Source organism: Scophthalmus maximus, chromosome 11 (genome assembly GCF_022379125.1).
Source record: "Scophthalmus maximus strain ysfricsl-2021 chromosome 11, ASM2237912v1, whole genome shotgun sequence".
Classification (NCBI taxonomy): domain Eukaryota; kingdom Metazoa; phylum Chordata; class Actinopteri; order Pleuronectiformes; family Scophthalmidae; genus Scophthalmus; species Scophthalmus maximus.
This window is the reverse complement of record NC_061525.1, coordinates 16034585-16060091: the sequence shown is the minus strand read 5'-3', so window position 1 is coordinate 16060091 and position 25507 is coordinate 16034585. Positions and strand designations below refer to the sequence as shown.

General features: G+C 42.6%; 1 protein-coding gene across 3 annotated transcripts; it reads left to right on the top strand.

The window, feature by feature from the left end:
• Positions 1-1606: 1606 nt before the first annotated feature.
• relt (RELT TNF receptor) lies at positions 1607-25358 on the top strand. Of its 3 annotated transcripts, none has more exons than XM_035623356.2 (11): positions 1607-2061; positions 13696-13770; positions 13928-14020; positions 14606-14790; positions 15139-15191; positions 15329-15583; positions 20019-20099; positions 20934-21012; positions 22035-22409; positions 22988-23116; positions 23363-25358. In XM_035623356.2, exons 2-11 carry the CDS (start codon positions 13729-13731, stop codon positions 23364-23366), a joined length of 1296 nt encoding a protein of 431 aa, XP_035479249.2. In that variant the 5' UTR covers positions 1607-2061; positions 13696-13728; the 3' UTR covers positions 23367-25358. The 3 variants fall into 3 exon arrangements, with proteins under 3 accessions (XP_035479249.2, XP_047191412.1, XP_047191411.1); XM_047335456.1 differs by lacking the exon at positions 1607-2061 and adding an exon at positions 6409-6632; XM_047335455.1 differs by lacking the exon at positions 1607-2061 and adding an exon at positions 12744-12873.
• The last annotated feature ends 149 nt before the right edge of the window (positions 25359-25507 follow it).

Below are 25507 nucleotides of genomic sequence, written 5' to 3'. Positions count from 1 at the left end.
GAACTATGCAGAGCTGCTTTTTCTATTCAACAGATTTAAGATTAGGGTTGGCTCACAGAGCTATGACATAATAATGATTGAGATAGAAAAGGTTATGCGTTTCATTACCCATGCTCTCTCCCGTTTCACACTAGACTCAGGGGTTGCATAAAACTTTTTTTTTTTTTATCAAAGATTGATCTCAACAATGGTGACAGGTGATTAAATTTTGGGAGGGATCCAGATGCAGATGTGGATCTGGATCCAGGAATATTTTGAAGCTTTCTTCAACCGGGATTTTGGTGAAACAGCATAAAATTGGGGGGTTGCTCAGCCTTGGCGGAGGTCAGCGCTCTTGTTGGAATATAATCTCGTCTAACCCCCCAAAGTATCAAGACCCCAAATCTGTGGACTTCTCTCAATCAAAATAAGTTCTGCCTGACAAACCATCACAGCAGCAGAGAACATATCAATGGGCTATCAATTATTATGTGAAATGAGAACTCCACATCTCTTACCTTCCAATTAAGGTTTCTTACCTTCCAATTCCTTTCCTTTCCAATTATTCCATAATTCCTTATGTAGCAACACTTACGTTAGATTCAAAGACATACCAAACTAAGCCCAGACCCTAAAATATATCCTAAGTATAATATCTACATATCTCCCAATACATTCTCCTGTGAAATGTATAAGTCAAAATACTCTAACTAAGAGGCATCTTCAGTTCAGGTAACACATTTGATGTTTGATTTTGATGACTCAGACCTGTGAGTGTTGCAAGTCTTTAGGTGTAACCTATGAATATGACCTATATACAGTCCCAACAGACAAAAGCTGGACACAATAACAGGCCTTTTTTTTTTTTGCTGAAGACATTTTGAACATGTCACACTGCAAGAAAATAACAGGTGTAAATAATAAAATGAACAATGGTTGAATTCCATTTATCTGCTTTACTTTCAGGGTCCATGTATTGTGCGTGCCGTCTGACAGTCCCACCATCATGTCTGAGTGGAAAACTACAACTGAACAGAGCCGCCATTAACATGCTTTGCCTCTGACGAGGTGCCGTCCAATAGGCTCCTGTAACAACAGAGGTAAGCTCTGTAACTCCTGTTTTTTTCCCAGACACATAGCGCGTGTGATTGGCTGTCAGCTCACTCACACCAAAGTAACATCCAGTTATTTTGTAGTTTAACCAAGTAGCTTAAGTTTTCACCTATGTCTGTCGGTTGTTTTTTTTAAACTATAGCAGGATTTTCCAAAAAGGAAAGACATATCTTTATAAAGTTGTGTAATGAGACTTTGATCCACATGAAATCAGTTTCGGGCAGACGATCACTTTTTGGCACCACACCTCACTCCAATGGACACATTTCTTTTCCAGCGATGGCGGATCATGGAGCCTAGGAATAGTTCCCGGAAGTGAGCAGCGGCGCATTAGAGTAGCAGCAGAATGGAGTCAACGGACCGTCTGTGTTGATTTATGATTATTTATGATTTAAAAAAAACCCGTATTGACTAACTACACAGAGTAACTACATAGGCATGTCGGTCTGCTATATTGTAAATATACATTCATTGACTACTAATTACCCCCCAAAAAAATAATGGATTCGAATTGCGCGCCGAGAACTTCCGGGAACTATCTGAACTGAATTTCGGACTTCCGTTGTCGCGATCTATTCGTATTGACTTGCTCATTCAGAGTTTGAACACTCTGGGCCTCTATACGGTGCAAGGCCCATGTGAGTTATCTCTCTGTATCAGATCACCCACGGCAGCTGCGAGCCTCCACCGCCTGCTCCACCTGCCGCTCACAGAGAGCCACCGACAGAGGGGGTTCACCGACACCGGCCGACGGGGGTTTCAGCTTGCAGCCGGTGACGCACTGTGTGAGCTCACCGAGCCAGTACGCACAGAGAGGGAGGGAGGGAGGTAGAGACGGGAACCTCGTGAACCGGCCTTTGTGGTTTTCATCCATCTCCACGCGTCAGTTTGTGTTTTTGGACATCGCAACTGCCGCAGACGATGCTCGCCCCTCAACGCTGGTTGTAACCGTCTTCATTCACCAAACCGGTAAGTCTCCTAACTTGACTTGCCCTTGTTGTAGGCTGCAGGGGGACCGGCTGCCGGAGCCGGTCGTTGACCTGGACTATGTCAGTCACTGTCGGGGCTTTTCCTCGCCGCAAAGCCTGTCCGACCGCAGTGACCACTTTTACGCACGGAGGGTAATCGTGTCCGTCCGCGCCAAGGCGCACGGTGCATGGCACTTATGGTACCAAGCGATGGACTTCTGGACCAAGTAGGTCCCCGCGGTCCGTTTTCAACGGGTTCGAAACAGCAGAGACGGAAAGGACAAATGTAGTTCATTATTTATGTCGGTGCAAACGTTGCTGTTTAAATGATCTGGGATAGCTTCTCAAAAAAAACAACAACCACATACTAGGCTTCGTGGTGTCACTTCAAGTTTACAATAGCATTTCGTAGCATGTTGCTGATGTAATGGGACACAACGTGTTATTGTGCCTTAACCGAAACAATCTTAAATTCAGTTCACTTGACTTGTGAAAACCATGGGAACCGGTTTGTGTTCGCTATCTAATGTCAAGAGTGACGCACTGTCATGGGTACGTGATGACCTCACTGTTGGAGCGATCCTCCTCCTCCTCCTCCTCCTCACTTGTAAATGATGTGAATAGACCAATTCATGCTGTATCTTTATTATCTTTTATTTTGTATGGATGAGGCACACCAGCTGATCAGTTCCAACCAACATATAAAATGATTACCTATTTGTAAAAGCATGTTGCATTATAAGAACATACGGAGGGAACCGTAAATTGTCAGCGTTAGTGTACAGTTGGCAACAATGTTTCAATTTGTTTTCTTTTCTCTGTGATTTGCTTTATTAAGTGCTGGTTTTGAGTTTTGTCACCGTCACACACTTCACACTGCACTGAGGTTTTGGCTACTTAGACTGCTGCGTAAGAGCACATGCACTTTGGCGAGCACCAAGATGAGACTGTCCTTTTTGGCCGAGGGCTTCCATTGTCTGCGTTCAAATTCCTGTATGCTGGTAACAATAAGTGGCTTTTGACCACGCACACACACACGCACACACACACACGCACACACGCACGCACACTAGAAGAGGGCCATGAACAGCTTCACTAGTACATCTCATCCACCATGATGCAAAAGTCCCTCCAACTTTACACACTCAGTGAACACATGTTCTTTAACTTGGCCCGACAAGCACAGTTTAATCCATAAAAAATATACTTTCCCAACATTATAGTTTAATCTCTAACACAAGGTAATGTGCTCATTAGTCACAAAAGTATCATTGGTCTTTCTTAAAACAACTACACAGGTGAGTTTGAATGATTTGTCTCATTCTTTAATCCCGAAGCATGAAAATGAATCCATTATATTTGAAATATTGAGTCTTTTTGAGTGTTTTGATGGTTATGTTGTTTGACATATGAGAGATTTCCTTCCTGTGATAGCAACACATATTTATATTGGGACAGGATGTACTCACACTATCATTATCATTCTGAGAAGTGCATAGTGTTTAACAAATGTCTTTTGTTGTGTGCTCAACTGATGTTAACGCACGCACGCACGCACGGGCCCCTGCCTTAACTACGAGTTGGTTCAGCAAAGAGTGTACATGTGGCTTTTCCCTGAGCCAAATTAAACCCCCATTACATGCTCAACCCCACCCATCATTTACTGTACACTGTATGTATTACAGGTTTTGGGATGAAGGGATGGAGATAGAAAAAGAAAGGAATGTAGAGAGAAAGAGAAAGAAGAGGAAAGAAATGAGAAGAGAACAGTGAGAAATGGCTTAGAGCTGATAACAAGGATATCAGGGTAATCGGACGTCGACTGATGAACTGCTTCGGCCCTGTTTGTGTGTGTGTGTGTGTGTGTGTGTGTGTGTGTGGTTGTGTGTGTGTGTGTGTGTGTGTCAATAACTAAGCTAAGCTTTAATTGGCACATCAATCCTGTCATCCTCCCATTCAACCAGAGTCGTTGGGAATGCCGCCAACAGTCTTCCGTCCCTGTGCTGAGCGTCAGCCAGGAAACTCTGTGCCAAAGAAATTCCCCTGCATTGACCACAGCTCCCGGTCCAAGCTGGCTCAGCGTTCCGCACATACAGATTGGTGGAGGATGGGATAATTACAGGGAGACCTAGACTCAAAAACCGGAAGAGATTTGATATATTGTCATATATGTATAATCACCTGCAACAAAGAACCACTGTTTTTTCGTCAACTTTGAATGAGTTAAATATAGTTACATGAGGTGGACCCAACCTCCAAAGTTGCCATGTTTGCTACGTCATGTTGAATACGTCGCATTCGCGTTGAACTTTTAGCGCTGCCGGGAACCGGGAATGGAATTAGCCATAAAGTGTCCCCTATCGGTTGCTCAGTTGGTTGCGGTTTGCAACTTTACCACCAGATGCCGCCAGAAAATCACAAACATTACACACTGGGGCTTTAAGGAAGTGTTTTTCCAATAGTGTTGCAAGATTTACTTAAGGAAACAAAGGGAATTGTTCCACCACATTTTTTTGACACACTGTGTTTGAAATGTGGTCCGTACCTTGAATAGTTGCACTGTCACATTTCATGAGATTTCAGTTCAGTCAAGACAAAAGCCGACAGCTGTAATCTCGCCCTGCTTGGCCAGAGTTCACAACCTTTCCCCTCTGTCCCCTCCAGTGGCCCTGTCACCCCTTACTGTGCGCTGTTTAATGACAGTCTTAAAAATAAGCTTTAAGAAAAGAAGAAAATGAGACTGCAGACAGTCGCTACCCCACAGGCCAGCTCTGGGGTAGGAAATCTGAAAGCAACCACAGTCTGCAAACTGAACTCGCCAGTAACCGATCGCTGGCTTTCAGTTGCCAGAGCAAATCACACACCAGCATGTCCTGGTTGATCTCCTTCTGACAAGGCGTGAGTGAGTGACTGCGCGCGTGTCATGCTTGAAGAGGATCCACACAATCCCTCATGTGAGGAGTGCTACGGACTTGCCCTGTTTCAAAACAACCGCTGAGTAATGACAATGTAGCCAACAGAGAAGGAAATTGAACCTCTTCTCTGAGGCAGCACTTTTATAGAGATCTTGAATGCAACTCAAAACACAGCTTAGTTACATCCATAAATATATGTGGATGTTGGTGAGCGTGCCTGCTTGTGGTCGGGTTTGCCACAAATTTAGAAAAAAATGGATTCTTGCTTATTTGCTGATATGTATATATATTCACCTTCATCCATAAAAAAATCATAAAGAAATAAAGAAGTGCTTTCACATATGTACAGATTAATACAGTGCAGTAGAGGGGTAGGAGTTGTTTGACACATAAAACATTCCAAGAGGTCTGGTTAAACGTAGTGCTTGTTCTTCTTGCCCTCCTCTCATGTCTGTCTTTGGACTCACTGACCCACAGTAGATGACCATTAACATAATACATTGAAATTTTGCTTAAATACACTTTGTGATTTGAGATTGATACCCCTCTCATTTTATTCTGTTTAACATGAAGCTTGGGGTGGAATTCCTACCGCTGTGCTAGATCACAGGAGTATGCCTTTGATCCTGTGATCTCAGGAGTGTGTGTGTGTGTGCTAGATCACAGGATGGTGTATGCCTATGATCCTTTCATCTCAGGAGCTATACCTTTGATCCCTACATCAACGGGATTGCTAATTGACAATTATCGAGAATAGGAACGAACATTCCTGAACACGTGACTGTAGCCAGCAGAACACTGTCTCACAACTCAGAAATACTATTACCGTAATTTCCGGACTATAAGGCGCACCGGAGTTTAAGCCGCAGCAGCTAAATTTAATGATTTGTACATCTATAAGCCGCACTGGACTATAAGCCGCAGGTGTTTTAATGGTTAATTACCATATGTAAGAGTTCGTGCACAGAGGGGATTGTCAGGAAAGAGATGGCTGCTTGAGGAAGCTCCCATTTATTAACATTTCAACAAACAAGTTGCATATTTGCATAACGTACTAAAACCACCAAAGTCCTCATCTTCAGTGTCGGAAACGAACAGATTCAGGGTGGCTTCGTCAGCCACTCTCCTCTCTCCTTCGTTGTCGCTCTCAAAACCAACGAACTCCTCTTCGTCACTGTCGGAATCGAACAGCCTCTGAAGGGCCTCAGCTGAGCCTGTGGCGGCGTCCTCCTCTTCATCACGCAGCAGTCCGGCCTTTCGGAACCCGTTGGTGATCGTGGATGTTTTGACACTCCTCCACGCCATCAGGATCCGCTCGCAAACTTGAGCGAAAGTTGCTTTTCGCTGCTTTAACCGCGGACCGGTCATAGAGCCCGTAGAGATAAAGTTGGTGGACTGTAACCTGTTAGATTTAGGAGGTCCACTAGTGGCCGTTAGCTGTAAAAATCCATAGATTAGCAGCACCGTTATATAAGGCGCAGGGTCGAAAAATGGGGGAAAAAGGCGCGGCTTATAGTCCGAAAATTACGGTACATTTGAAGAACAGAACAGGAACGCTAACAGAGAGTGCATACAGGCATGACCTGATCTATTTTTCCATTACAAGCTACATATATGATGACCATATTTTCAAACCACCAAACCAGGTCCATAAAGTGTAAGTGTTCATGCATGTACACATGTTTATGCATGCACCGCAGGAAATTTCATCAGGAGGGGGACAATTGCTTCATCTACCAAACGTACCTTTCACCAACGCTTTGTTGTGAACGCTTGCATATGACTCATAAATAACCAACAGTCTTGACAACAACACATTATTTATGTAAGTGTTGAAAACAAGTGTAATATTATAATAATTTTGGTTGCGGGAAACTCTGGGACAATTTGCTAGTGAATGTTGAAGACCAGGTCATTTTTTTATCGTTTACAGATATGTCAGGACGTAGGAAGGAGGACATAAAAACCTGTGCAATCCCACAAAATCTACCTTGCAGCACCTCTAAAACTCACTAACACCTTATTAATCAATATCTTTTTCATCTGATACAAACCCCAAAGTGTAAATTGGGTTTTTTCAGCATCTTTCCATCAACCGACTAGATGCTAAGGTAGCCAGCTACTGCGTCCTATTTCCTGTACAGACATGAGAGTGGTATCAAGCTTCTCTTTTAACGCTCCACACGAAAGTGGATCATGCTCATGTCCCAGACACTTTCCTTGAAGACAAAAGTCATCTACCAGGTTTAAAAGTGTACATCTACAAAGTTGAAAAACTTCTCTTTCATTATCAGTTCAATTGAAGGGACTCATGCTAACAGGGCATCTGCAGTCAAACCTTACATCAACAGCTCCAAGATGCTGTCGATTTTTCCAGTGACTAAAACAGTAATTTACTAAATCCTCGCTACTTGTTTGACTAATATAGATAAGATGTTGAAAGTGTTGTTTTTAAACTGCATATGTTGTTTTTGTGTGTTTAGTGTGTGTGTGTGTGTGTGTGTGTGTGTGTGTGTGTGTGTATGGGTTATTAATTATAATTTAAGATGTTACAACTTAAAGAGTTGTTTTACATCCACTAAATGCCGGTGATGGTGTAAGGGAAAATACCAGACTCTTAAAAACACCTCTGGCAGTAGTTCCTTGGAAGAAAGAAAATGTTCAAGTAATGGCAAAGTTTCTCCTCATAGATACATTTTCTTGGAAAGAAGAATAGAAGGAACTTGTTGTAGTGAGTTTGTTTGTAATGCGGCATTCATCAAAAAATTCTTCAATTTTGAAATCCTAAAATTATGAAAAACAAGTTAAAAATCTATAGGGTAAATTCTATCCATCCTTCATCTATCCTTTTAAGGGTCGCAGGGGGGCCAGAGCCTTTGAATATATGACTTCCCAGAGATGTGTTTCAAAGGAACAAAGAGAAAGGAAACACCTCTGTTGAGTTTTCTTCGTGATGGATGTGGGAAATCAGGATTAGCTAGATTGTTGGGTCCCTGGAACGACTCTGGTCTGTTCTTCCTCTTGCCCTCTCTCTCCACTCGCTCTGGTCAACTCAACCTCTCTCGTTCCAATTAAGCCGTGTCTGACCGGCAGTGTGCAGCAGAGACACAGGAGAGGCCTGTTGAGCTTCTGCCGGTGTGCAGTTCCCCCGGAAAACCTGACGACTGGCATCACGTCAACCCAAGGACAGAGGGGAGGAATGACGGACACGAAGAGGCGAGCGAGAGAAAACGTATCCGCAGACGTGTGTGCAGAGGCGACACCTGGACAGTTATCAGACACGCTCCCCATAATGAGACATTGTCTGAGCACTAACGTAAAAAGAGGTAGCGTAAATCAGCCTTTCATTCGCCGATAATGGGCACCTCCATTAAGTCAAACAGAGGGTATGGTTGTCCCAATAGCGTCGTTGTCATGCATGTGCACATTATCTCCCGGTCCACGAGATGTCTGATGGATAATGGAGTGTAATTACCTTAAACCTTTTTTTTGCCAGCTCAGTTCTTTTCTATTGTCTTTCACTCGTCTTGGCCGTAAGATAATTCTCATGTGCATCACAATGAGCTGTTTCCCAAAGCCGGACACTCTACGTGACCTAGTTCGTTTTAATAGGTGGCCATTGTTGGCACTTCTAACCCTTGATGGACGGGGGGGAAATCTGCTTCTTTTGAAGTGATTTCAACAGGCCCTGAGGATCCATCAGCATCTTTTGAAGCACCAAAGGATAATTCAGCACCCTTTAGTTTTTCCACAACACTTTTTCTACCTGAATCATGGTTAAATTTCAGCATTACAGACAAAATCATTTAAAAAGGTTTATACTTTGCAGTACGGTGTCTCTGCTCAGTGAAGAGGATGTACAGTCTCAAAAATCTCTACTGTACACGGTTAGACCATTTTCAGCTGTCAATAAAAACAACCCTGTCTCAGGCTCGGTGACGATGCATTTCTGAGATAATCTCATGGATGTTTAAAGGGTTTTATGAGCCTAAAACAAAGGCGCATTTCTCAACTTGTAGAGCAGCGAGTAATCCTTTGAACTTAACTGTGTTACTCTGAGGATGCATCACTACACACAGAGCAAAGGACAGAAATCGGAAGATATTTAAACTAAGCAGTTGGTTAGAAGCGGGTGATTGTCATCGTTATTCATGTACTTAAATATGTTGTTGTTTGTGATGTTTTAGATCTGTGTGACTTTATGTACATGAAAGCAAAAAACTTTTAACTGGACCTGGTCTTTAGTCAAGCAAAACCAGATTAGAATAAAATATAGTTTTTTAAAATCTAATTTATATTTGGTTATGCCATTGATTGAAAAGAAAAAAAGCCAGAAAAGTCAGTTCAGGTAAACAACTCAGCCTCACCTATTCTGCGAAAAATAATTATTATCGTTATGAGGTAACAAATACGTTACCTTTCAGTTGGAAGAGCGCCCACTTGTTCTCTATGAATCTCATAGATCTTCTTGGTGTATTCTCTTATGGGCTCACACTGATACTTTTTTCCGAACATTTTTACCAGCGGGCTGGCGGGAGAATTCCGGAAAATGTCCAGACCAACATTCTTAAACACAACTCAGCTGGAAAGGCTGAGGAAAGTACCTGGACTTCAGTGCATGTCTGATAGCAGCTTGACTTAAATACGGTTAGGATATGTGAGCATGACTGGCATGTATTTTTGTGCCTGTAGAATTGTCTCTATAATACACTGTCATTATAAATAAAATAGTCATCGTGTCCAACCGGAATCCTTTGTATTTGATAAAACATGGCTCATTATTCAGAAGCCAACGATGCGGCGGCCTGCCCTTGATTTACCCTTGATCTCCCCTGCTGCTCGGTCACCTCATTCACGTGTTTCCTCTTTTGTGGTTCCTTCCTTCCTTCCAAGCTTCATCCAGTAGGCTTTCATGCAACAGCTCATCTGTTGCATGACATCAAGGAGCCAGAAAAAGCTCCCAAACATTAGCAGCGATGCCGGTCCTCGCCCCAAAAACCACCACAGAATAGAACCATATCCATGTTTTTGTCATGCCCTCGCCATTACTTCTTCATTATTGCTATTTTTAGGTCCTCTGAACAACACAGAAAATGTGACTGGTCATCTGATGTTGTCGCGACTTGTTATTTGAATGTGTCCAACAACAGCAGTGACGAGTTTGGGCTAATTACTGTTTTACACAGTGTCGGAAGAGCTGTCACGCTCACCTCCCTTTCCTTTGAGGTGTTTTTGAATTTCTTTATACCGTTTTGTTGTCCTCTTCCACTTATTGTTTAGGGTTATTCCTTTCTTTCATTCTTTCTTTTTCCATCAACCCACACATCCATTCAACTGCACCCGCAAGTCGAAGCTCGGTAGTCGTGAAGAAAGCCAGGTTATGAAAAAGGAAACATTCAGACAATGAAATGCAATTAGACAGCTCAGAGAGGATAAGGAGGATAGAGAGTGTTCAAAGAAGACGGACAAAAGTTACAGCCAGCAGTTTTCTGACCTGGAGCTATGTCTCCTAAGAAAAGTAACTAAAAGCTTTTTTGCCCCACAGGTTAAATATGAAGCCAGTCTGAACTGATGTGAATCTGGATTTTCTACTCTGCTCCCTCCATCTGAGGCCTCAATTTAAGCTTCCCAAACCAACCTTTGAATAAACACTGCTGCTGTGTGATGATGATTTCAAATTATATGCTTTCATCACACTATATAAATCATTGGTACCTTGCTCCGGCTCTGCTGGAGTTCAAGCACAGTTGTTGCAGCGACTGCACTTCTGGAGGTCAAGAGAGGAGAAGCTGACATTCCTCACCGCCTCTAACCAGGTCCAATTTGTTACTTGACACTTTAGAAGAATATTTTTTTTTAAACTTTAATTCTAAGGTCCCATTTTTGTAGGGCTCTCTCTATCATTGTCGTTTCATTGATCGCTTTTTATCGTTCATTTCTTTACTTGCCCGTGTTTGTATAAGTCTATATGTGTGTGACTTGTAATTTGCCTCTTGCTCGGGTATGTATGACATTTTAACAAATGCTTCTATATATATCATGCTATCAGGTTTTAGCAATCTCACTCTCTGCCACTTTCTCCTTTTTCCATCTCTCTCTCTCTCTCTCTCTCTCTCTCTCTCTCTCTTCTGTTCCTCTATAGCCCGATCAGCCTTTTGCTTTCTGCCATTGTGTCGTTTGCCAGTGTTTTTCTGTCCTTGCTTTATCTTTCTCTTCCTTCCCTGAAATTATACTCCAGAGCCCTGTCATTGGCACGACGGAATTGCCAGACCAAAAATCATAAACTCATTACTTTTTTGTATTGGCTTTGTTTGTATAAGGCACAACTCGGTGTTGGCTGGATGTTATGGTATTCCAGATGTGTGCGTGTGCCTGTTTCTGTGTGTGTGTCACCTGCAGGAACAATTATCTTTATAAATCAATGCACCACACACACATTGGGATATGCTTTATAGGTGTTTGTGTTGTGTGCCATGTGTGTGTCATACACAACACACACATTCACACACTCACTGTTTTAGCTGTGATAGAAGGGGTATGTCCTAAGAGGTCATGGGTGTGTCTGTGGTCACAGTGACAGTATAAGACACAGGCAGGTACACTGGATCCTCCATTCAGCTACATAGATTTGTGTGGGTCTGCCTTTTGTTTCAACTCTATGTAGTTGCTTTTCCGAGTCCATCCGTTACATCTTTGTAGATTTTTCACATTTTTCTAGGTTGTAAAATTCAGTGACCTTTGAGTCACTCGTCAAAGTTGGACCAAGTACAACTCTGATCAGGTTTTTGTTGTTTTGAGGCAACTGTTAGAAATTCTGCATATATATTTGAGTTGGGTCCTGACTCAGCATTTGTAGCATAGCATCCTCGCTGAGTTGCCAGGGCAACTGTAATTCAACTGCAAGTCTGGGGTAAGTGTGCCGCTGTGTCTTTCTCCTCCCTGTCCCATTTTATTGTTCCGTCTTTTATTCTCTCTTTTGCTCACTAGCCACAATGTCTTCATCCTTTTTTACCCTCCATCTTTTTTCTTACTTCTCCTCCTTTGACTGAAGACCCCATTAAATTTCTGTCACTTTCTCAACGTCTTCTGTCCTTTTCTTGCATCTTCCTCCATCCTTAATGTGTCACTCAGTTCCTTTGCTTCTCTTCCCATTGGTCTGACATGTCAAATGCCTCTTGTGTTTTTGTGTTTTTTTAAGCCTATTTGGGGCCGAGAAGTTTTTCAGTTTCATTCTCTCCTGGGACAAAAGTGCAGAGAAGGACGAAAAAACATTCTTAACATTGTGCTGTCAATCTTTGGCATATTCAGATTCATATTCTTTGTATTCATACGGACTGTTGTGTAGATGTGGTTTGATAAGTGAACGTTTTTTATGTTGGTCTCCACCACAAATAAGCTGCTGTATGCTGACAAACCTGATGATACTCCGCAGTCATGTAATTGTGGCCACAACATCGCACAACAAATTTCATGCAACAAAACTTCTCGTTTTATTTTGTCACTGTCCACTTGATTAGTGAGTGTTGTAGGACCACAATGTTAGAGGACTTTAAAAAAAAGAGAGAAAAATTGTTAGGATTCTGTATAGTCAGTGTTGAAAGGCCTTTATTTCTCTAACTCATTCTTTTCCGCATTGACAATTTACACCAGTTATGTGTTGAATGAAGAAAATCAGGAGAAGCTTCAGTTTAAATTCTTACTGCCAACATTTTGTGTCATTTCTTGACAGTTCAGCTCATTTGTGAGAAATTGATCCTCTTCAGAGCGGCGAGGTGGTGTGGTGGAACTTAGCACTGTAGCCTCTGCAGCTTTCAATGGGCACAGTGCTGCTGCTCTGCCAGTCAGTGTAGGTGTCAGGACAAAGACAAAGACTATGATGAAAACAAGAATGACCTCAGGTTTGATTTCATCTCAATCCATTGAGTTAAATAGTGAGAGTATAGCAGCGATATAAATGCCAACCACCTGTTCTATGTGCACATGAATATGTAAGTGTGTGCACTGCAGGGCTTTAGGGTTTTAAATTAGCTTTTGTGAAATATTTGCCAGACTCTGCGGCTACAAATAGCTAACTTTAGACATGACGACCATCAATGTCGACTCAAAAGATTGCCCTGTTTGAGCTTTAGCTTTCATTTTATTTCCAATATCCTAAAAAAAACACTGCACAGTAAGGCAGGGGAACCATCCTCACTTTTTGATGTGCTCTTTGTCATGATGTCACTTAGTTTTGATACATACAATTTTTCTAACTCACCTTCACGTGAGGAAATGCTTTCAGGGCCGGCCGATATCAAGTTATTTTGAGAAAGTCAGCACGTGTTGACAAATGAATATGTGGCACGAATGATTGCCTTAAATGTGTCTGTGAGTGACTACGAGACAGAAATAGCCACAGGCAAGCCCTGGTTCATTCACTCCCGTCTATAAGAAGGTCCTGATTCATGGTAAATGTTATTTACGGCATTTACAACTGCTCCTTACACCTCCCTGTCACTGGAGCCACCGTGCTCTGGATAAGTCACAAAAATGACTCAGGTGTTTTTTTGCCAAGTGAGCGTGGGTGAGACTGAATGAGAAGAGTCGCAAGACGTTCATGGCACTTGAAAGGTCAACAGGTTAACTTGTCAAAAAGCTCTGGTTGAAATGTCAGTCCTAAATATAAAAATATCAATACAGACTGATTAAACCATTTGATTTTTGTCTCCTGTCTTTTCCAGATCATATGAACATAGAAGAATACATTGAAGAAGATGAGGAACCACCTTTGCTGCTCAGCTCTTGTCCTTCTCACGGTAAATATGCATCGGCAATAAATCTAGAACTTTTAATCGTGCAAGAGAGTTACTCTTTGTCGCTAACACCGAATTTGGTTCGTTAAAGACCAGGTGACATGTACATCATGATTTACACAGTGTGTAACCTTCATTTGTGTGTGTGTGTGTGTTTTAGCTGTTTGGCTGTGGTGGGACTGCAGCAGTGCAGTGTCGGTGGGGGGAAGAGTGTGCGTGTCTGCACTGCCCCGCAGGAGAGGAGCCTTCCAAGGTGAGAATATAAACTGAAATAAAAAAAGAACTTATAACAATTTTGGGGACATTTTAGTCCATTATAACTCTGCTATTACAGTATTTGTTGCTACAGGGGAATTTTGTGTCTCTCTAATTAACTTTTAACTATGTGATCCATAATTATCCTCACCTATCCTGCAAGATTTAAATGCATACATATTTTTTGTGATTTACAGTGGAAAAAAATTTACTCCAGCCAGCTTAATATCCACCAGAGATCTAGACCGTATCTATTAATCACACATTTAATGCATCTCCTATTTTACCATGTGATTTATGTGTTTGGTGTCTCATCATAAATTAATGTTATTTCCTTCAATAAATCACATTTTAATGGTTGCAAACATGTACGACATTGCTTTGTATCGCAAGGGGGATTTTTTTTCAAGGTGTCTCGTGTTTCTCTTGGTGCGTGCAGGTTGTATTTATGAAGCTGCGATAGAGCATATGTTCATTCAGGACTTATTATTAAAAGCTGCCGGTTCTTTACCATAGAGATGCTTCATTTTATGCTTTTGCAGCCTCTTTTGCTCGAGTTTAGAAGTGTTCTCTGTCTCGCCAGGCTTGTGGGCAGGTCCAAAGTCCAACGGAGGGAGTGCGATGTCGACTGTGCCCGACCGCAACCTTTTCAGACGCATTCAACTCTGAACCTTGCCATCCACATGCCTCCTGCAAGGCCCTCGGCCGAAAGGCTGTAACCCCTGGCACTGCGACCACAGATGCCATCTGTGGAGACTGTCTGCCTGGGTAAGGACTGCCAGTCTGTGTCTTTGGTGGCCTACCTGCTGTGTCTGCTTGTGCACCCTCCATCCAGCTGTTGGCCTGACAATCAAAGGGACTGCACCAACACTTACCTCGTAAAACTTTTATTCGTTCTAAATTAAGTCATTTAATTTTTCTCTGGGTCGAGAAAACAGGAAAACACCCGCGCACATCATTCCTTTCAATGGGCAGGCAACATCCTGTGCCACTGAGCATCACACGCCACAGTCTGAAACCACTGATTCCTTCTTTGATTGTAAAACAGGCCCCCGCTGTTTTCCGCCTCTGTCAGTCTAATTATGATCTTTTCTATTCTCTCTTTTCCATTTGCAGGTTTTATTCCTCTGCCCCAGAGGAAGTTTCCAGCCAAGGTCCCTGTGTGAAAAGTATGCATGCTCCTGCAACATGTGCAAATCCAATATTCAGTGTACAGTCAGTCTAATTAGCTCTTCACGTAGATATCACCCTGCACTTGCTCTAACCGCCTGCCTCTCTCACATCTCTTCTTCTACTTTTCTCACAGCACTTTTGCATGTCAGGACAGTTCGCACGGTGGGTAAAGGTCCATCCGCTGGTGCAGGTGAACCAATCAACGGCACAGTGGTTCGCAGCCCCGAGGAGAAGACAGCAGAGTACGCCGTTTTCGCTCTGGTGCCCGTCTTCTGCGTGATGGGCCTGCTGGGCATCCTTATCTGCAACATCCTGAAGAAGAAGGGATACCGCTGCACAGCCGACAAGGAGGGAGGGGACGAAGAGGCCGCCACACCACAGAAAGAAGGTGAGAGAGATTGTGAAAAAAGAGAGTAGAAAAATAAATAGAAGGAGAAGGGGACATTTTGAAGAGAGAGAAAAGATAGAAGGAAGAGAGTGATGAGATTGAAACCAGCATTTACACACGAATATACACAACGTGGTCAAGTGTTGGCAGGACCGTCTGTGAGCAGCCACAGTCTATATATCTCTGATGTAACTGCAGGCAATCCTGCATGGGAGTCTTGTTATGTTTTTGAACTTTGACCCTGCAAGGGTCACGACAAGCCATGCATGCCGTGTTGTTCTAAGCATGCGCTGTTATTTTTGTAATTTTCCTTTTTGAAAAGGGGGAAAAAAACCGTTCCCATCAGCTCACTGGCCCTCCCGACGTCAGAGAGAAACTGACTTGAGTAAACACAGAGAGAAGACTAAGGAGAGGTGGGGGAGGGGAGAAGAATAATTAGAGACAGAGGGATGTGAGTGGATGATATCAGTAAATAGAAAACTAGGGAGAGTTTAGAGAGAGAGAAGACAATCACAGCGTGATAAAGCAATGCAAGTTTGTGTTACCACACCCGTCCTCTGTGGTTTGAGGGCTCTTTATTTCTGTCCTTTGTAACAGCGTTTACTCGTGTTTGTCCTGGAGGACTCGTCATAGATCTGGAAACTTTTTCATTTTTCAGCCGTTGACCCAAATGAAAACAATTTTTCCTCTTAGGATCTAGAATATGGTTAGGGTAACGTGACAACTCATCTGTGGCACACCTAACGCCCTGATTTGATCTGAACAGACTTGCACATTTCTTGCTCGCTTTGTTTTTTTACCTACACCACACTGCTGTGCACACAATGTGAGAAGTACACCCATATTTCCTTTATGTATATATTATACTTGATGTGCCGTACCTGTCTGGTTCTCAGGCCTGTATTAATAGGTGGGAGCCTGTCGGCCCATGGGGTTTATTGTCGTGGGACAGGACCCACAGTCATGTGTGGACTTCCTTCTATGTTTCCACATAAAACATGTGACATTTTCATAAACTTGGCGTCTACTATGTGACTACGTTACAGTTGCACAAACTCAAAATGTGGGTCATAGTTTGGTTCGATTTAGCAAACACAATTGTGCTATTGTGTTGACTTCTTTTTTAAACAACCACTGACTTAAGGAGTGTAAGTAAGAGGTCATCAAGTTGAATAACTATCCAATTACACTCAGGGCATCTTCTTTTTATTTTACTACTGTTTCTCATTCCTTATACCATGTTAATGCAATGCCCTGTCCACTGAAGCCGTGATTTCTGTTTCTGCCACACTGCATACTTACATACATGTTTTTATTCTTTATTTTTACCAGCTATTACACTTTGCTGTTGCGTAGCTTATCCAGGGGTCAGATTCAGGCAGTTACTGTCATTTGGTGTGTAAGCATGTACAGATTTAAAGGCTAAGCTGGCTTTTCCTTCGCTCACCTGATGGTGCGAGGCTCAGAGGGAAGCTGTGTGACAGCATCATGAGTGTCAGAGAACATCTGCCGCCTCAACAGACCAGAACTTCTGACGTTTTCACAACATTGGAAAATTTATCTGTAGCTGTCACTGTGACTTTGATTTTAGCAGTTGGAAAAAAACAACAGTTACTTTAAATCGATACTATCTAATATCTTTTAAAAGGGATCACATCTAAGAGAAACTGCCTGTTTGAATATGTGATGGAGGATTTCAGGCATTTGCCAGGCCAGACAGAGGTCATAGCAGCAGTCTCCCTGTCAATGATCTCTGTCGTTTGTATCCAGCGTTGCCTGTGTCTCTTTGTTGTGAAACTTGAGACGTCCCTGCACCCTAAAGGGAAACTCCCTCAACCCCCGTCCCCCGGCAGCTCTCTGTGTCTGTCCCTCAACTCTCCATTCCACCGATTTCTTGGCTCTCTGACACCCCCCTCCCTTTCTTGTCTAAACATGACACCATCCATCTCTCCTTTCCCAGCCGGATCAATAATTCAGTCGGGTCCTCACCTTATGGTTCATGGCTCCTGTTTCTTTCTCCACTTTCCTCTCGTTCTCTGTCCCGTCTCCTTTATTCCTCTCGGTTTCGCTTCTGATTTCCTCTTCCGTCCCATTCTTTGGGTATTGGAAATTCATGGACTGTCCATATGTGTTATATATGAAACTCCAGTTCCTTTGTGCCGAAAACCTAGTAGTCGTTTTTCCGCTAAAACTGCCTACCAGTGGCCAAGCTCATAACATGATAAAAGCAAGGCCGATAGACAATAAAAAGCTGGGAAGGTGATGTTATTCTATCGCCATTACACTGCATTCAGTTTTAAAATCATAATGACAAGTTTAAGACAAAATGTTGTCTTTTTCCACTACATTAATGTGTAAGAAACATCAGGTGGAACATTGGCAATTGCAAGTGGGGTGATTTTAGGACACGCTATCTCCTCATCCACTCTCGCCTCCTCCTGCACAGCTCCGAGGACAGATGATGCAACGGTGCAGAGATAAGCTGCGCGAGTAAGGCAGCAGGGTGTCAGGTGAAATTCGTAGACTGCAGGTAGAAAAGAGAGAAAATACAATGATCAGATGGCAGAAGGAGACAACATTGGGAAACTTAATCTCTCTCCGCCCTTCCCTCTCGTTCTTATGTAACTATCGCTGTTGCAGTGCACAGTCGGCCCGCCTCTCTTTCTGTCCACTGCAGTCCTCCTGACCTAGCGAAGTTTGGAGGTAAACTTCTTACTCCAGCACTTTCCTCATCATCTCCCGTCAGGGGGAAAACCCTGGGGGACCAATTAGAGCAAGGCCAGGCTCAGCTCGGCTGGGCTAAAATCAGACTCTGCAGAGATGACTCTTCGACTGTGCAGGGCTACAGACGCAGAAAGATGTGACTTATTTGTAGAGTGCAGGGACAGAAAAAGCTGGAGCGGGGAAACAGAGATGGAAAATGTGGGGTCACTAACTAGAAGAAAGAAATGCCCTGAGTCAAATCTCGACTTTTGTGGTTTGACGCTCCCAAAGCGGGGTACAGCATGCGGAGGCTGACACTTCCTATATGCGCTGAATGTTGTTGACCAATCACACTTGAGTGGGCCAGCTGGCCAATCACAGCAGACAAGGCTTCATTGGGACGGGGGCCTTAAAAGAGACAGGAGCTAAAACCAACTGTTTCAGAGAGAGGCTGAAAAGAGGAGCTGCAGGAATGGACAGTCTGAGGAAACTGAACATTAGAGCATGTTAACCTTCTCATGTAATAACCCAAATTAAAAGTATGACCCAGAATATGAACTTTTAATTCTGAAGCTCAAATGTCAAGTTGAAAATCTGAAAACAAGGTGAGACAATGCTGCCTCGACGTAGCTCACACTGAAAAAGTCACAGTCTGACTGTGGAAGGAACAAATAGATGATACAGACGTGTGTGATAGTGATGCTGTTATCCTCACATAGCAACAGCCACTATGGCGACAGACCTATTGTTGAGGCTTAACAACAGCCTGACACTGCTTAAGCAAGAACAGACAAAAAACACACACACACACACACACACACACACACACACACACACCACCCAAAACCTATACAGTCACATTTTGTTTTTTAATTTACAGATACACAAAGCCACCTGGCATGGGTGGGTCTGGTACATCACACACACACACACACACACACACACATAGACGCACACACACACACACACACACACACACACACACACACACATGCACACACACACACACACACACACACACACACCCCACCCAAAACCTATACAGTCACATTTTGTTTTTTAATTTACAGATACACAAAGCCACCTGGCATGGGTGGGTCTGGTACATCACACACACACACATACACACACACACACACACACACACATACACACACACACACACACACACACACACACACACACATGCACACACACACACACACACACACACACACACACACACACACACACACACACACACACACACACACAGTGCTCTGTGTGCTCCAACAGTGCTGAGTGGAGCGTGATCGCTGACTGAGCTATTCTATACCCTCTCCTCTCAGCTGCCTCACTGTGCTGTGCTATTATGGGATGGTCGGGGGGGGTTGCCATGGAGCCATATCTATTCTTTGCTGTTAAGTCATCCACATCCATCCCTATCGCAGCACAGTATCCCAGCAGTGACATGCACTGTGTGAAGTGTGCTGGCTCTGCAAGTTGGACAATGTGTCTCTTTACTCGCTTTCTGAAAAATTCGTAAAGCTGATAAATAATAATAATAATGATGCATTTTATTTATTATTTTTTTATGTAACAGTGCTTTCCAAGTGAGAACAAGGTTAAAAGATACAATAAATTCCCATTTACTGGATAAATGTGCTTTGGTTGCCAGCTAATCAGTTTATAGAATCTAACATTGCAATAAACAGTATAAATGATGAGTCATTTTCTCTTTCTGCGTCTTTAGGTAGCATCTGTCCCTACATATCTGACGACCTGAATGAAGACACTATCAGCGTCCTGGTTCGCCTCATCACTGAAAAGAAAGGTATATATCGAGCAAGTACCAACGGTGATGTCACCTACTGTAGGAGCTAGTGGTCAGAGACATTTCATCCCCTGTGGCTTTAGAGGAGAACACGCGTCCACAGAGTCGTCACAGTACGTCACGCGACCGAGGACGCGTCTCTGTCGCTGCCTACTCAGCAGCTCTTTGTCTTTCCGTCTCAAATTGATAGTTGAAGTTAGTATTTAGTATTTCTGCTGACTGCTTACACTGCTGTAAAACTTAATTTTGCACTTTCTTAGCATGATTTTATACTCATGTCTGTCAATGGTGCTGTTTCATTAAGATAACTCATCATGTCAAGTCATGTCTTCAAACACATTTTAACAACATTTTACATGTTGGTCAGAGGCTGATTTCAACAGACGGCAAGTCAACTAAGCTCTTGAACTGGAGATATAGCATTTAGCGAGTATGAGTTTTAAAATTGCCAACAGCATATTTATACTTGTATACTTCCATATCACAAAACAAGCACATACTGTACATCTGCTAAATAACACTAAGTTTCCTACATCACTTATAAGAAAATAGAGAGCATAGGATAAACTTTCAATCCCTTATCCATCTCAACATATCTGGAACCTCTCCCAGAGATAATTTAATTTTCAATTTCCAATCAATTGCCTATTAAATACAAAGATTAATGTTAATAAAGTTCGAATACAATATTAAACAACATTCATGCTGTCAGGAAGTTACAGTATTTACCAAAACAAAAAAGTTAGTAACTATAACTGTAGTCAACATAATCACTGAGTGTGTGTCCGTATGTGTGTGTGTGTGTGTGTGTGTGTGTGTGTGTGTGTGTTTCAGAAAATGCTGCTGCACTCGAGGAACTGCTGCTGGAGTACGAGAGCAAACAGATGGCCTTGAGCAAAGGCTCCTCAATCAAGTATGAGACTGCACACTCTCCTATACTCCTATATGTGTCCAGTGGTTTTCTGTTCAACATACATTAAAAAATATAGTACAGCTTCTTCTTTTCACTCCTCTATAAACATAAAGTACAAGAAAAAGAAAAACATTAAAAAAGTCAGCTCCTTGTAGCAGACATCCAGGACATGCACCTGACTCACTCCCACATGTCTGAAGTGAACGTCTCACATAGTTGTAACCGCTGTCTGTTGAGTCACGAGGCCTCAACGCTCAGTCTGTCGATAAGCTCACTGGCTGCCAGGCGGCGTAAAGTCACACAGTTTACAAGACCAAATGCAGTTTTGGTCGGAACTTGGGTTGCAAGTTGCTGTCATTAAAATTGCTCAAGTAGTCAGAAGTGAATCTAACAGGCCCAGTAACATACAGCTTGGTACCACAAGTCCTCACCACTGAACTATGGCCTCAGCTCAGCTGTCTGATGGAAAACGTAGGGGAATTACTTGTGCTCCGTTCTGGCGCTGACCCTGTTTTTCCTGTAGAGTTTTGTTAAAGTTCATCTCATCTCTTAACATTATATAATGGAAATTGGATCCAATGCACTTGAGTGTGTGTTTCACATGTACAATAGAGAGAGGTCCCAGGGGCCTCTGGCTCTGTGCTACTGCTCAATAGGCTGCTGAAACATGTGAGCCTTAGATTCCAGAACATTCTCTCTCTCTCGCTTGCACGCAGGCACACACAAACACACATACATACACGCTGCTTAGCATGTGTGGGTGGTAGGTTTTGCAGAAGTCGTCTGGGGTCACTGCAGGTCACTCACTATAACAGGGTGGGTCGCACAGCTGTATTCATCTCCCTTTTCTTTTTCGGCACAAAAGAACAGAGAGAGAGACAGAGTCCAGCAATGTTTCAGTTCATTTTCCATCAGCACGTCATTTGAGCATAAGAGGGGGCTTTACAGATCCACCTGAAAAAATGTCTTGAAACAGAAGTTGAAATGTCACTGATCAGCTGCTCCCTGGCTCCTCCTCCTAGGTTTCCCATGCTGTCTCCGTTCCGCTCCCTCCCCAGACTCTGCCCCCATCAGTCCCACCTCCACACCATCTCTGGCCTCTCCGGCCTGGCCCCCAAACACGGATACCGCTGCACCCGCTGTGCTCAGAGGAAATGGCCCCCTGTTCTCATACCTCCTCTGGATTCCTTCAAAGATCCCCTGAAGCCCCCGCAGACCCTCATCCTGCCCTCCCTGGACACGTCCACCGACCAGCAGAAGAGCCCCCTGCTGGGGGGAGTGTGTGTCGACACCCACCATACACAAAGTGCTGTGCCAAATGCTGTACAAGAAAATGTAGAAGGGACTGAAGTGAGGGAGAAGAAGGAAGGAGAGCTGACAGTTTTGTCTGTGGGGAGGTGAGACTCACATTGTCCTACCCAACACACAATGACACATGCAATTCTTATGTGTTTTTGCTTTTCCACAATTTCATGTAAGATAAAGTGAAAATAACTGGTGTTATATACTGCATATACTGTTCTCAAATACAGTTTTTAGGTACTTCTACTACTTCATACTTCTACTACTTTTTATATTTTCTAGAGGCACATATTCTACTTTTTACCCTACTGCACTTCATTAAATAGCTATATTGCCTTATCTGAATAATCTTTCACCATGACCCACTCAGTTAAAAGTTATTAACCAGTTGCCAAGGGAGAAATACTTTAAGATATTATATTTTGTATATAAAATTCAAATAATACATTTTTTTCCTATACTTTGTCATTTTACCACTATTCTGGTGGACTAGACCAACCTGTTAACTGTGTAGTTTTTATTTTTTAAATGCAACAAAGTAAATCTCTACAGCAACATGACCTGATTAAAACCCTCACAAAGTCGACAGACAGACAGATGACGCCATACGACCACAATCGCCTTGTTTTAATCTGAGCACGACGACAATTGTATTTTTTTGCTCTATTCACAGATTTCAAGTTGCTCAGATTCCTGAGCAGAAGCCTGTCACCATGGAGACCAAGACTTCATCCCAGGAGCAGAGAAACTCCTTGTTTGTTGGGAAGCGCTTCTCCTCCTCTTCATCATCCGGCATCTGGAGGTACAATCTCCGAAAGGAAATTCTGACGACAGTGGGGTCAAGTTAGTTGTCGGCAGCGTGTGCCGACACGTCTCCGTGCTGAGTCACAGCAGAGTCAGCATTATTACCATGGTCACGTAGCCCTGCCTACTGGGAAATGTGTTTGTTTTACCTCACTCAATTCTTGGAGGGAAATCTGGTGTTTCACTCCTGATGTAGATCTGTCCTTCATGTCCTCCTTGTTGACATCTCCCCGCTTTCTTCCAGATGAAGAGACAGAGAGAGGCTGAACGGTGATGCTACCTCACTGAAGATGACCTCATCATCTGCTGATGACTTCACAGCAGGGAGGGGGGGGGTGCTTTTTATGCAACCGACACCAAGAAACTACAAGAACCACCTCCTGCTGGAAGAAGTTGTATCTATTTATGCAATAAGAGGAACATAAATGTATTTATTACTACATAGAAAACATTGTACTTGACAGAGGTAACAGACGATAGGAGTTCAACTGAAGCTGCTTCACTGTCCTCGTCCAGAGAGAAAAGGCTTGGTGGATGCACACAGTGAAAAAAAGATTCAATTCTTGTGTGGTTTTAAAACGAACAATTAGCGAAGGCTGACACTAGAAGGAAGGCCGAGAGGAAAGAAAGGACGTTTGCATGATAAATAAAGGCAGTCTCAGTCCCCGTATTTGCACTTCAATGAAAAAAAAAAATGGAACCAGGTCTAAAACACACACATGACACACTCTACAAAGAGACAAACACATCTACATGAACTTACTCTGACACTGTGGATTTCATACAAGAAACTCAAACAGCAGTGAAGCTAGAACAAACTCTCATTCAGAGGAAAACATCGAGCCAAGCTGTCTGCAACCAAGTACTGTGTGAACTAAGAGTATGGAGGTTTTCATGAGTAACAGAACTATAGTAGCAGATATGGCTCGTTTGAAATGAAAACCTATATGATTTTCGTTCATCTGACACGTGGTTGCAGACGACAGTATTATGAAGAAGAGACGTAGTAAAAATTCAATATGATTTTGATGTTTTAATTAAGTTCAGTGATCTGGCTTATTTTGCTTCTGCTCACATAGAAACTGTAGGTGAGTTAAGCTAAAGTTTAAGGTTTCAACCTTGAGGATGTTGAATGTAGAGTGAACAAAAGGAGCCCACTGAGTTCACTCGGACTTACTGAAACCACAGAGAGTTTGAAAACCATTCATTCAACAATGTACATCAATCCACAGTCAGCATTCATGATATCGTTTGTAACTTTTAAGACTCTTAGATCCAAGTATGTGATCAGGAGCCAATTTTTGTTTTAGTGCCCCCCCCCCCGATATCGCACCACAGCGTTTGTAATGACGCTGCATCCCAGTGACGGTTACAGTTGGTGATTGCCTTTTGGTCCTGGGGTTAAATAAAAGAAGACATGTAAGTAAATCTCAGTTTTGTAGAATAGAACATGTAAATTGATGTACATATGTAAATATGGAGAAACGGACCATACCTGGCTTTTTTTAATTTTAGCTGCACAGCATCAGTGAGGGACATTTGTAAACTCCTCAGACACCATCATGCATATTAAGATGAATTACTGGTTGACATTAACATGTTGCATCTCTCTTTTTTTAGTCATTGGCTGTGACAATTAAGTGAAACTGTTGTGGTTTTTGGCTCCATTCATTTTAAACCCTTAAAGTCCTTCACACACACACACACATACACACACACATGCAGTACACAACCTCTCAAGTAATCTCCATAACTACAAGATACAACTCCCACATAAATACACACACACATAATTATTTTTTATAGTTTCATTAAATAAACCAACCAGTGGCTGCAGAGGATTAGTGGTCGAGATGCCTCAAAGTCTCACAGCTCTTGGCTTTAGTTCACTTCCTCATGGGTTTTTAAAGAGTGTACTATAATCATAGAGGGGTTTTTAGCTACTCATTTTCATATTATCTCATTATGTTGTTATGAGAAACATGACAATGTGTCTGAAGGACTGGGTATTTATTGGCTCATGTTACAGCTCCATGTTTTTATTTGATCTTTAAAAAAATTATTAAAAATATACATTCTTATTTCTGTTAGGATTTTTATTAAATGTCTTCAAGCTGAAGTGTTGCTGGCGAGTAGGAAGGACACAAAGCATTTCATCAACTTTTTTGGGGGCGTTTATATAATATTATATTATTCTGTATGATGTTTTTACTCTTGAAATAAAGAAGGGATGTATTTTACACTCCGTCTTGTTTGCTTTTCTCGCTGTTGACCCACACTCATGGCTTTTTTTATTGTTTGTTGTCTCTGAGTGTGAAATATGGAAGTGTTGAGTTGAGGTGAGCCTGTCTTGTTTGTTTGGCAGTGTCTCCCCCTAGTGGTGGTCTTG

Coding starts and splice junctions, on each gene's coding strand:
- relt (XM_035623356.2), top strand. CDS start 13,729: ATGAGGAACCACCTTTGCTGCTCAGCTCTTGTCCTTCTCACG. Junction 14,021..14,605: donor CAGGAGAGGAGCCTTCCAAG/GTGAGAATATAA, acceptor CTGTCTCGCCAG/GCTTGTGGGCAGGTCCAAAG. Junction 14,791..15,138: donor TGTGGAGACTGTCTGCCTGG/GTAAGGACTGCC, acceptor TTCCATTTGCAG/GTTTTATTCCTCTGCCCCAG.